The 14130-nt window shown below is 33.1% G+C and overlaps 1 protein-coding gene across 3 annotated transcripts in view; it reads right to left on the reverse strand.

Moving 5' to 3' along the window:
- LOC149801844 (uncharacterized) overlaps positions 1-14130 on the reverse strand; it is a 115753-nt gene that overhangs the window by 42883 nt on the left and 58740 nt on the right. For all 3 annotated transcript variants that reach the window (XM_089956214.1, XM_089956215.1, XM_089956213.1), the window contains exons 25-30: positions 12240-12464; positions 8012-8116; positions 7158-7295; positions 3281-3445; positions 2290-2301; positions 947-1105 (exon numbers count right to left, since the gene is read on the reverse strand). In XM_089956214.1, the coding sequence (XP_089812340.1) occupies positions 947-1105; positions 2290-2301; positions 3281-3445; positions 7158-7295; positions 8012-8116; positions 12240-12464 (804 nt within the window). The remainder of the gene's footprint in view (positions 1-946; positions 1106-2289; positions 2302-3280; positions 3446-7157; positions 7296-8011; positions 8117-12239; positions 12465-14130) is intronic.

Consider the following 14130-nt stretch of genomic DNA (forward strand, 5'->3'; position numbering starts at 1 on the left):
ATCTGCATGATAATATCCAGCGAAGGACTGCACACCTATAATAGGTCAAGTGCACATTACTGAAAGAACATATATGATGAAGCTGAAGGTGCTAACAAAGTTAGAAAACATAGTCTCAGGTAGAAAAGAGCAAGAAACAGAAATATATATGGAGGATACTTTCTTCTTTTGAAAAATTCCTCCAGCTCACTCTGTAGTCTGGGAAATACTACTTGACACATGATTTTTGTTAAAAGTCTCTAAGACATCATACTTCCTAGCATGAGTGGAAGAAGCAAGTGATGTTTTTATGGGACTTGTCACAAAACCCTCTATCCAAAGGGAGATCACTCTTGTCTAACTCTCAAATATGTCTGGCAGAAAACATTTAAATTTATTATAGCTACAAATTCATTTGGGATAGCTGCATTTGCAAAGTAGTTTTCAAACTCCCAAGGTATTATGATAAGGTATTTGAAGAATTAATAAGATGACATGTACACAGAGGATGACTTACCCACCTGAAAATGTTTCATGGCCTTAATCGCTTTAAAGACAAAAGAGTCACCCAGGCTAAATATATCCAAATTTCACAAGTTATGCTGGTGCTATATCTCACATGGGACAACCTGATTGGCAATTATGCAGGGTAGTCAAGATGTATGCTGCACCAGCTTTGAAACTGCTTCAGTAGGTGGAACAATGATTGACAGGGTGTGCCAGTTTGAATTTTGAATAGTTATGAGAAACTTATGTATTAAGGAATGTCTTATATAGAAGGCATCATTGAAATGTTAAAGTTGTTATGGCCACTGGTCTATTTAGCTAAATTATGTAAACGTTTTACACTACAACTGTCAAACAACTTAATATATTTAACTGTACGTTGGTGTCTCTAGTATTATTTTCTTAAGTTTTGATTTAGTTATTGGTGCAATGGACAAAATTTATGACAAAAAATGCTTACATCAGCCCCTCCAGCTGCAGTACCAGGTCGACCTCCCCGAACATCAGCCTCCAGCTGTTTGATGCGGGTCTGCAACACAGAGTTCTCTTGCTTCAGGGTCATCACTTGATTCTTCAGGGCAGAGTCATCTTTTCCTCCTCCCCCTGCACCAATCCTGGCCTGTGTATGAAACAAAATTACATTATAGCTAGAAGAATATCCACTGGACTAAATGGATATGTTGTGTTCCAGTTGTAAAGTTCCACTGTTTCTCAGGAATGTACAGAAATTTAATAGTTTAATTATTTGTTTTAATTAAAATACTTTATTATTTGTTATATTATGTGCAATTATCTGCTGTACAAAATAATTACAAGTTGAAATTATTAATTATAATCTTCAGTCCACTTTACGTACAAAAATGTGCAACATCTGGTATCTCACCAATTACACACTGATGACACTCAAATATACAAATCTAGCTGCTCAACTGAAGTTGAGGCTAAGATCAAAGGCACAGAGAGGTGCATTCCGATGTGAAGTCATGAATGTCATATAACAAGCTGCAGCTGAATGATGATAAAACTGAAGCCAGGATGGTCACTGCACAAAGACTTTATAATTCATGTTCTTTATCTCAAACAAGAGTCAGTGTGAAACAGCTGTCACTCTCGACAGTTCTCTCTAATTATACCAATATGTCATGAACATATGCAAGGCTGCATATCTGGAGCTGAGACACATGAGATCCATTCACAATTTTCTTTCAGCTGATGCCACTAAAACACTTGCATGTTCCTTAGTACTTTCAAGACTGGACCGCAATAAAATTATTATTATTTTTATTATTATTATTATTATTATTATTATTATTCATCTTTTAAGTGGTCAATATTAATTTGGTTTGAACAATAGCTGAAAACATGCCTAGAAAAATTCTGAAACAAGAATAGATGTCTCTGTGGTTTCAGTTTTATCTGTAACAGAGATCAATGAATGATTTTATTACATTTAATTTGGCAAGCCTGGTCTGATTTGAACTACTCAGATGCTTTCTTTGATGTCTGCAGTAGATATCTTTAGATGGAGTAATTGGAACTTTTATAAAATTCGAGTTTGTTTTGAATTTTATAAATACAGCAAACCTTCAAATATTAAAAAGTGTTAAAAAGGGGGTATTAATATTAAACCACATTTGTGTTTGTATTGATTTGGGGGAAAGAACTCATTTGATACGGCTAATGAATATTTACAGGTCTGATGGCCTCGATGTATCTTTATACCATATTAAACTTGTTCTCTCCACTGACTCAGAACAAAACACATATAAAGATTTTTGTCCAAAAAGAATTTGTAATACTTACCACAGCTGCAACCTGCAAAATGAAAATTACATTGAGGTTCAGATGATGGATAAATGGAACAAAAATTACTCAAATATTGCTTGCTACTCAATTTCAAATCAAAATTATGACACCCAAAAGTATCATGTTAATTTTTAATTTAACACATTTTTTTTTGTTGCAACAAAATAAAATTGGTCTTTACTTGGTACTTTTTTTATTCCTAACAACCATATTTAATCAACTGCATCATTTTTTCTTAACTGCAAATGTATTCCCTTAAATTACTCTACATCAGTCCAAACTGGGCTCTCAACTGAAAGATTTTATTGTGTTCAATGTCTCTGTAACTGTGCACATATTATAGGTTTTCATAAAAATGAAACATTACATCTTTAAACAGCCTATGCAATTTCCGGGGTAGGCTGCCAAGAAACTATAGAGAATTTGTTATCATCCATGACATCTTTAAAGGCCTATGCAATCTTTATTGTAAGGCTGGTAGAAATTAGTAATTAAAAACAATGGTCTACTTGCATCATGTAATCATACCATAACAATTCACATGAAACTATTGATTTCATTACAGTCACTATAGCACTCAACAAAGAAAAAGCCAAACCAAAATAAGCAATAAACCTTTACATTAAAAAATATCTGTATTTATCCACTAATAAACACACAATTGATGATAAGCCTAGACCAAAATGTTATATTTTGACAAATGTTTACTAATAATGTCTTTGTTTAGCAATATGCCCACTCTTACTTGTTCTATAAATACATCAAAATGGCAAATGGTCTTATAATGGGAGAGGTACTGTACTTACTCATTCCTGTGTATTTAAACAATGATGTAAGTGTCGTTTGTTTTAGCAAATAACCAATCTATATTTTCATTTATGCAAAAAAGTTTTAGACAATTTTGGTAAATTTAAATATTTTGTTATCTGAAAAATTTTCAACCAAGTTTTTCCACAAGGTACTGAAGATAGTTTGAAGCACATCTCACCGTGACTCCTTTTCCAGCTGCAACCTCGAGATCTTTGATACGTTTGACCAGCATATTGATTCTTTGCTTGTCATCGCTGGCCCGCTTCTTCTCTGATTCCTCTAGATGGCGTGACATTTTCTTCACATCTGCATCTTTATCCTGACGCTGAGACTTCATCTTTGCCTATATGCAGCATGAAGAAATATAAGTAAAGACCTTGTTGTCTTAAAACCTTTTGAGCTCAAAACTTGAACCAAAGTTTAACAATGGATATTTGTCATTTCTGCAACTAGTTTCTAAATTGAAATTTGAAACCTAATGCTTGCAGGAATTTAAAACTTTGGTTTCTTTCATTGCTTGCTAAATATAGATGACTTAGATGAGCACCAAAAATCTATAATAATGTATCATGGTAGTTTTGAATCTGAGATCAAGTTTATGCTCAAAAGGAAGGAATTCTGCAGAGAACTTTGATTGATGGAATGCAATATTTCTAAGTTACTAAGAATTTATTGTTATTCAATGGGGAACTAATTCTCATGGACTTCAGGGTTGCTACGAACCACAAATTTAAAGACCTGACAAAAAATGTCATCGTCATGGATGCCAATTTTGAATTAGATGCAGAAAAACTACAAAAGAGTATTGTGAATGGTACATTGTAAACCTGACTCATGTCCAAATGTCTTCTGTATATAGCACCAGTAGGGTATGGTTCATCTGGAGATTATTGACCAATGGGACCCAATAACCTGGACCCATAACCAAGAAATGCATTTATGGCCTGATCTTACTGTGCAGAAACCATTATGTTTTTATTTAACTCACCATCAGCTTGACCTTTAGACTCATAAAATATATAGGTTCCTTTTTTGCCCTAAGTGCATGTTACCAAATTTGGTAAAGGAAGTTATTTTAGAAAATAATTAATTGCGCAAAACCCATTTTTGTCAGTCACACTGACCATGACTTGACATACTGATCTCCAAATTAGTAGGCTTCTTCTCTTTTTAGTACAAGCCCACTCTACAAACACTGGTCAAAGATATGTGGTCAAGAGCTAAGTTTTTTATGCAAAACCCATGTTTCATCTTTAAGTCACAGTGACAGTGACAATGACCTTTGACATTTTCAGTTCAAAATCAATAGGGTTCTTTCTTACCCAATGTTATCCAGTAAAGCTGTTTAGACATTTGTATATTTTAGTAATTCAGTCTTATATGATGGTTGACAGGCATCTACTTTTAGCAATAGCAGCCATATGTGATGGCAGATTGACTTCATTCATACAAACTTTATATATCCCAGAGTACTTTGTGTAAAATTTGGTCAAATTATGAGTGTCTTTGAAAAGAAATTGTTTAAAGGTTTTTCTATTATTTAATTACAGTGACCTTATGTGATGGCAGGTTGGCATCATTTGTAAAAAAAATGAAATCCCTTCATGCTAGAATATTTCATGTCAAATTTGGTCAAAGCCTGATGGATTGCTTTAAAAAGATGTCATGTAAAAAAAAAAAAATTTTAGTAATGGCAGCCATATATGATGGCAAATTTATATCATTTGTACATAATTTGAAGCCCTTCATATCACAATGCATTCTATTCAATTTGGTCAAATTTAAGTAAGCTGGTTTTTGAAAAACTCTTTAATGGTTTTACTATATGTAGCAATGGTGGCCACATTTGATGGCTGACTTGTACCATTTGTTGTTATTGTTGTTGTTGTGGGCCTCATACCATTTTTCAGCACATGATAAGCAATACATAACAGCCAGTATTACTGGCGGAGGAAGAACTCAGGAATACCCTGGTAAGAACCAACAAATAACAGGAATCTACTGGCAAGCTTTCTCACATACCCACATTGGCTGAGCCTGAGGCACAAAACCATGTGGACAGAGATGCAGTGATCAGTATAGGTGAGCACATTAGACCACTAAACCACCTGGGCCCCACAACTCACTTGTATCAAATTTAAAGCCCTTAAAGCTAGCATAATTTCTATCACATTCTGCAGTGCAGTTTTAAATCATCTAAGTCCATATTCCAAGTTTAATTAAAATCCAATCAGAAATATGGACACCAGAGTGGCAACAAGCCCAGTCAATGAGATGTAAGATCACCTCATTCATATGCATGGATCTCATTCATTATGGAATCTCTTGGAGGTTTTTGATGATATAACCATACATTGCAAGCTTGATCAAAATCAGATTAGAAACAAGGTCTCCAGACTGGTAACAAGCTAAGTCAATCACCTCAGCTATATGTGTACATATCAGTGATTACTGAACTCATCCAAGATCTTAATGACATATGCCCGTATTCTATGATTTTGATGATGAAAGCCCATATTCCATAATCTTGATGATGTAAGCCCATATTCCATTACCTTGATGATGAAAGCCCATATTCCATAATCTTGATGATGTAAGCCCATATTCCATTACCTTGATGATGTAAGCCCATATTCCATTACCTTGATGATGTAAGCTCATATTCCATGAACATGATGATACAAGCCCATATTCCAAGTCTAATCAAATTCATTTCAGAAATATTGCCTCCAGATGGTAAAAAAAAATTACTGGCAGACAGATGCTGCATGGATACAGAGTGTACAATGGACACGGACATACTATAACCTATCTGTGCTTTACAGCCAGGTAAACTAAACCCTACAGAAAATGGAGCATTAAGGAGTAGTACAATTTGGTCCTTGAATAAAATTTTGTCACAATCAGGAATTAACAGAAAGATTACATTATACTGGAACTTAGAGGGTCTTTTGTTTTATAGAGAAATTTGTGAAACTCTGTTCTTTTTAAAAGGCAGCACTGTATATCACAAAGATACAGATCACAATACCAAAATCTGAACTGCAATTTTAAACTCAAAACTCCCTTCTGAATTCTGTAAATATTAATGTAAAAAAGTATATATAAGCAGATATTTTATTAAATAGTTATAATAGTGGTATATATATCTAACAAGCCAAGGTGGAACTTAAAGTGTAATTTTCAAAATGGTAACCTTGCATTTATTAGTGAAAGCATACAACGACTTGCAACAGTAAATATCTCATCTCTGTCACAATGTTAAAATGCATATGCTTTATATTTCTCTAAAAATTAAGTATTTGATTGATTGACATAACTGAAAACTGGAACAAGCTTTTATCTTTATTTTTTTAATTAATAATGCATATTTTTAACACAAGAGACATCAAATCTATTATCATTATTGTTTTTCAAAACCTACACAGATGCATTTAGCTGGGATATCTGATCTTTTCTCTCGCTGTTTCATTATTGATTGAATGGACAGTAGTGTAATAAGTTAGGAAACCATTCTATTAACAGCTTAGGTATTGTCTTCTTTTCATGAAGTTCTGCTAATGAATTTACTTTGATACCTATGAGGTCAAAGTACATGACTGCAACCATTGTGAAATGTCACTGAGGAAGTTAATCTGGAACTCTACTTGAACTACAACACTGTTCCAATCAAAATTATTTTTACCAAGATAAGTTAAAATTCATTCGGTATCAGTGAAATTGTGCAAATATGTTGTACAAAAAATTTTAAACTAAGTGTGAACTTCGTGTAATTGTAACTGTACTCACTGGAGGTTATTTAGAAAACTTGTCCACTGTGACTGCAGTGAACTTGCCCATTTTTACTGTGGTGACTTGTCCACTGTTAAAACAATGAACTTGCCTACTGTTACTGCAGTGTCCTTGCCCACTATAACTGCAGTGAACTTGTCTACTGTTATAGTGGTGAACTTGACCAATGTCACCACAGTGAATATGCCCACTGTCACAGCAGTATTAATACTTTCTGATCTATGACTGGACCACTACTTCCCTTAGCTTAACTCATGACTGACCTCCAATTCTCTATTAACTGCCCTCTGTGACTCTAGATTCTTTGATGTAGATTCCAGCTTGGTGGTCAGTTCTGTGACCTTGGCTTGCAGGCCAACACTGGATGTAGTGGATGCATTCTTCTGCTGCTCAAGCTCTTTCTGTAATGAAAGAATACATCATTTAATTTCAGACATTTTTCATTTCAGATTACTGATCATGCACATAAGATCATACAATATGAATCATACATAAGATCATACAATATGAATCATTCATAAGATCATACAATATGAATCATACATAAGATCATACAACATGAATCATACATAAGATCATACAATATGATTCATTCATAAGATCATACAATATGAATCATACATAAGATCATACAATATGAATCATACATAAGATCATACAATATGAATCATTCAAAAGATCATACAATATGAATCATACAATATGAATCATACACAAGATCATACAATATGAATCATACATAAGATCATACAATATGAATCATACACAAGATCATACAATATGAATCATACATAAGATCATATAATATGAATCATTCACTGAAATGGTTTTTGCTGGAAGAAAATAATGGTGCTGAATTACAAATTATGGTTAAAATTACATTCTTTAGAGTTTAAAGAGTTTGTAAAAGCACATATTTATCTCTTTAGTTTGCAAATCAAGCAACAAAGAATACTAAAACTGTCAAGTGCATGATGCTGAGAAAGATAAGGGTCTATGCTATTCAGTTTACTTGTGATTTAAACTAAACTGCATTGACCCTGATATGCCAGCCATTATTATAACCCTGTGGTCAGGTACATGTGAAGTGATATAAAATACATTAAAATCCACATACAATTTTCTCTTGCAGCTGTCTGATCTCATTGGCAGTGTCTGGTGGCATTTTGGACAACCTCTCTGTCTCTAATGTCTCATTCCTCTTCTTCAATGTCTTCACCTCCTACAGATGGGAAGACAAAATTTGTTTCACAACTTCAGAAAAATCTGTCTCACCCACTCCAACCCCTAACCCAGCCCAGGCATGGCCAGGATCAAGAAATTTCACTTGAGAGGATAAGATTCATGTCAAGTATGTGGCTTGCCAATTCATGACACAATCAAATCTTCAAGGTAAAACATCTGAATCTAAATCAACAAAATGAATTAATTTTCAAATGTTTTCTTAAAAATAAAGAAAAGTCAAGGCAGAATCCAAGCTAAACAAGAAGCCCAAGTGGGTCTGATGGCATGCACCATAGCTTACATAACTTTTGACCATTTCAGTAAGCAGACTTGTGTAGTATTGTAAAAACACAATCTGTGTAAATTTTCTCCAACCATTACAATGTCAATCTGACCTATGGTTTATAAAATCCTTTCCAAAGATAAAGGCATAATTAATATTCAGTCTCTTGCTCATTTTCAAAGTGAACTGAGATCTTTAAAAGTTATGTTTATTCATGAAACTTCAAAATGCAGTCTACAGAGTCACATGACTATCCCAAAAATTGAAATGATAATTCACAGATCTAATGTTTTTTTGGCCATGTGTTTCTTTAGTCTTAGTATTTAAATTTGGAGGTATTTGTACAAAAAGCATATCAGGGTATATTTTTATTTGTTACAAGCAAAATATAAATTTAAAATAATTTGTGCATAATTGTAAAGAATATATGAACTGCTCTGAAATAATGTACAATACATGTGATATCTGTAACAAATGTTTCATACACTTTAACTCAAACTATTTCATCAAACATGGAAAACGTGCTTGCAAATATTTAAGAATTTCAAAATGTGGCAAAATTTATTAAAATAATTCACTGTAGATACAATTTTTTTAAATACAGACATGCTTTTTACAAAAAATATGTTCTAAATGGAGCAAAATCATTAATAGAAAACAAAAACATGGTTTACAATCAAAATTCTAAAATTGTGCTAAGAAATTCTGACTCATTATTACAAAATTGCCTATAGTTTATGCTTTTCTTCAATTGTACATCATCTCTAACATTAATGCATCTAATCCCATGTTTTCTCTGTTTCTATTTCTTCTTTACTGGTGTGCATCAGAGAGACACAACAATATTTTGCTTTGGTTGAATTAAGCCTACTTTAAAGTCTCTTGTCTAAAATGCTCATCATCAGTTACTATCTCAATGCATTATTATAATAGTGCCTCAAGATTATTATGAGTTTTACAAATGTCAATTTATAGAGTTTTTAAAATCTACTTTGCATGATACTTATGTTTTTATTTTATATGTTTACTTTATATATATATATATATATATATATATATATATATATATATATATATATATATATATATATATATATATATATATATATATATATATATATATATATATATATATATATTGCTATTTTCAATAACTCTTGCTTTGAAATGTATATATTTTATATTCTAAAAAAATCTGAATTGGATGCCTTTTTTGGCAAGAGGAAGAACTCTTTCTGTGGCCCAAAACAGATCATTTACGTTTATGCTTGAAAGGTAGGTTTCCAGAAAAGATACAGTGTGCTCTCTCTCTTTCTCTTTTCCAAATTATAATGTCTAGGCAGTTGTCAGCAGTAAATCTGATTTGAATCTTCTTTAAACAAATTTATAAGTATGTGGTAGAATGTAATCAATAGTCATTACTGAAACAAGTAAGTAGAGCAAGGTAATGTGACATGTCTACAAGGGATTAAATTATGCAAGTTCAGCACAAAACTGCCTAACCTGCCACATATCAATGAAAAATCATTTGTAGATATATCACAGTTATGGCTCATTCTGGCATTCTGCGCAGAAGGATGATTATAATAATAATAATAATAATAATGAGGACTTAGTATAGTGCTTATTCTCTATAAGTTTTAACTGCTAGACAATATTATTTAACACATAAGGACACCCCACCCTACACCCCACACAGAGGTTGCAAACACACACACTGTGAAATTATTAAAAAAACATACTGCAAACAACTGAGGTAAAGAAGCATTATCAAGTATTAAGTCTGTTCTTGCAGTCAAAATAACTGAGTTTTTATGAGCCCTCTTGAATGAGATCACAATGTCAGTATGTCTAAGTTCAACAGGCAATTCATGCCGAGTAGCTGGGCCCTGTTATGCAAAAGAATGCTGTCAGTAGAACTTGTGGAATACTGGAGGTTGTGATTGAAATGTAATAAAAAACCCAAATATTCTCTTTGATTCTGGAGTAAATGGGTAGCCAGTAGAGGGTACAGATCAGGGGAGAGAGTGCTTGGTTGTTGGTACTCTAAGGATGGTCCAAGTAGCTGTGTTTTGAACTGTTTGTAGCTTCTGTAGTAGATACCGAGATGAACAATCTAGAAGAAAATTACAATAGTCAACTCTGGAAAGTACTAGGGAACACACAAGTGTTTTAGTGGCAACATCACAAAGGAACTGAATGGATCTGATGTGTCCTTGCATATTTTCATGACCTGTTGGTGTATTGAGAAAATACTATCAAGACTGAAACTGAGGTTTCATACGAACTGTATGAACTTAATGTTGGTATTGCTGATACATGAAGTTTGAGGCAAAGGATGTGAATGGAAAAGTATTTGTGTGGTGATCAGGATGGCTTCAGTTTTATTACCACACATCTGCAGTCCGTTACATGTCATCCATGACTTCACATTGGAAATGCACCTCTCTTAGCCTTAGATGGTAGCATCACCTTCAGTTGGATGCTTAGATTTGTATATTTGGGTGTCATCAGTGTACAACTGGTGAGACACTGGATGATGATCTCTGACTTTTGAGGGGCTGAATATACAGAATGAATAGAAAGGGTCCAAGAACAGAACCCCAGTGGATCACCAGAATATGGATCAACTGGACTGGAATACTGTATTGTGAATACCATGCTAGAGAAGGTGAAGTAATATATCAGGGTCTATTGTGTCAGGTAACCATTGATGCCTTTCTTTCTCTCATTATTTTAAAGGTGATGTAAATATAACAATGAATGCAATCAAGAACAAAAGGACAGAACTAAACTGTATGCAATAGTAATAATAAAAATAATATTATCGGTAAGTAAAATAGCCAGTTTATTTATTTTATTTTATTCAAAGATTTGGCTTTTTCGTGGGTGCCATGGATGAAATAATTTAAAGGCTGTTGCAGATGGTACAGCTTGTATATGGCCAAAGCCATAGCAATTGTTGACTATAAAATGAAAACATTAAAACATTTTCAAATTTATTTAGCTCTAAAGCAGTGCAACTTGACATCTCCCACAAACAAAACAAGTAATTCTGTCCAGAAGTCAAAATTGTTATTTCTTTATTGTTTACCATGGAAACAGTTTCCTCCAGCCACCATTGTAGATAAGGAATGGTTGTACATACGAAAATTTTATGGTGATGACCATGAATTTTTAATATCTCATATTAATATTTTTCTATTTTTCTTCACTCGGTGAATTCCAATAAAGTTACATTAGCATAAACTTGCACTATACTCTCCCACTCTCAAGTTTATGCAGATATCAGAAGTAAATCTAAATGAACTCTTAATCAGTTTTGGAAATAGGTGGTATCAATATTTATTATAAATCAGCAAGGTTGATTGAGAGGGTATGCCAATCAGCGAGGTTGACTGAGAGGGTATGCCAGTCAGCAAGGCTGATTGAGAAGTTATGCCATTCAGCAAGGTTGATTGACAGGGTATGACAATATGAAGCATGAACAGTCATGGTTAATTTCAGTATGCAACAGCCTACATGAATATTATCATTGCTGGAATGTTTAAGCTTTTATGGCCATGTGTCTACCATACAGTGATGCAAATAATGTTCTCCATTTATTTCTCAGGATTCCTGCATCTTATAAACTGCCTAAACTAATAACTCTGCCTTCAAGTCTGAGTGGTATATTCTTCCAGAGCTTATTGTATGATTGATGTAAATTAATATTAAAAAAATTATAATTTCATCTAACATTACAAATAACCTAAACAACATAACGTACAACTTCTTTATAATACCCATAATTCCTATTGAATTCGGGTCTTTATGATACCATATTCTCTGCCCATACCTCTTCAATGATCTGGACCTCCACTTCGGTTATTTGTTGGCTGCTCAGTATAGTTGCTTGCATGGATTTCTTCTCATTCTCAAACTCCTGTTTCATGACCTCAATCTGTTTGCAAAGATTTTCAAGTTCTTCACGGGTGTTGATATGTGATATCTTTTCCTGCATAAGAGCTGCCTCAAGACCTGCATGTTTTTGCTCAAGCTCCCCTATTTGCTTGGTCAGTTCCTGTATCAAAATGAACATTTTAATGCACTAATTGCTTGCATATAAAACACACAATCAAAAGGAAAATGGAAACTGTTTGAACACAAAAACTGAACTCCCACTCAATTGTTAAATTCTTGTATCTGGCATCTTCACTTAGAGGAAGGTTAGAATCATGAATTAGGGGATCAACTTACTTTTTGTATTTCTACCAAAACCCAACACACCAACTTAGTTTTTGTATTTCTACCAAAACCCAACATGCCAACTTAGTTTTTATATTTCTACCAAAACCAAACATGCCAACCTAATTTTTGTATTTCTACCAAAACCCAACATGCCAAATTACTTTTGTATTTCTACCAAAACCCAACATGCCAACTTATTTTTTGTATTTCTACCAAAACCCAACATGAAAAATTACTTTTTGTATTTCTACCAAAACCCAACACACCAACTTAGTTTTTGTATTTCTACCAAAACCCAACATGCCAACTTAGTTTTTATATTTCTACCAAAACCAAACATGCCAACTTAATTTTTGTATTTCTACCAAAACCCAACATGCCAAATTACTTTTGTATTTCTACTAAAACCCAACATGCCAACTTATTTTTTGTATTTCTACCAAAACCCAACATGAAAAATTACTTTTTGTATTTCTACCAAAATCCAATGTGACCAATTTGAATGATATTGAGTGGCTAGAAGTATGATTTTTAATTTTGCAGTTTTGAGTCTGAGTTCAGTGCTTGTGCTCAGTTTCCTGACTATAAGGCCTGTACATATTAAGTCAAGATAGATACACTTATTTCCTCAATAATTTGTTGCAAACAAGGATGATAGAACTCTGCTGAAGCATGATGCTCCAGGCAATCTAGGTCTATGCTTTACATATAAGCGTGTTGCATTATGAATTGACAAATAAAGTAGTGTGGACCTCAATTATCAATTCAGAACAAACTGCATATTGGCACTGTAACGTAACCATATCTCATTTTAAAAGATAATTTATATACAAATGTACAGAGCTACTAGCATTGTACTTAAGGTTTTTATTTCATGATCAGTCGATTTTCATTTTTGTGCATATTCATACAAGCACATTTTCTAATATACTCTTCTTTTTATATGAAACAAAAAAGCAGTTCATCTGACTAAACATTTTCCCACAGCTAAAATAAAACAAAATTGGATTTAAACGTATAAATGAGAGAGAGTTTTGTGAAATCATTTATTTTGGGCAAGTTAACACATTTTGCAAACAGTAAAATTTTGATAAGTACTTAAATCTCTGGATTGAAGGTGTCCTATAATTTCTACAGAATAAAGTTCATTGGGTCTTTAAATTCCTGGTTGAATTAAGTGTCCTATAATTTCTACAGAATAAAGTTCATTGGGTCTTTAAATTCCTGGTTGAATTAGGTGTCCTATAGTTTCTACAAGGATTTTCAAAAAATTACAAAGCAACCTGACCCTTTGAAGCTGACTCTGAATTCATTTTAGTGTACAGATTTTTTTCTTACATACAAATGAAGTTGATATATGGAAGCTGACATTGGATTCTTTTTAAATGCATGGATATACCAGTATGCACAGCAATTTCAAAATGAATTGGAACGTCTTAAAAGAAAATTATCACACACTGTTACATTAAGTAATACTTCACATTCATTAATACGATATA

This window comes from Sinohyriopsis cumingii, chromosome 4, assembly GCF_028554795.1.
Source record: "Sinohyriopsis cumingii isolate HCF-2022 chromosome 4, ASM2855479v2, whole genome shotgun sequence".
Lineage (NCBI taxonomy): Eukaryota > Metazoa > Mollusca > Bivalvia > Unionida > Unionidae > Sinohyriopsis > Sinohyriopsis cumingii.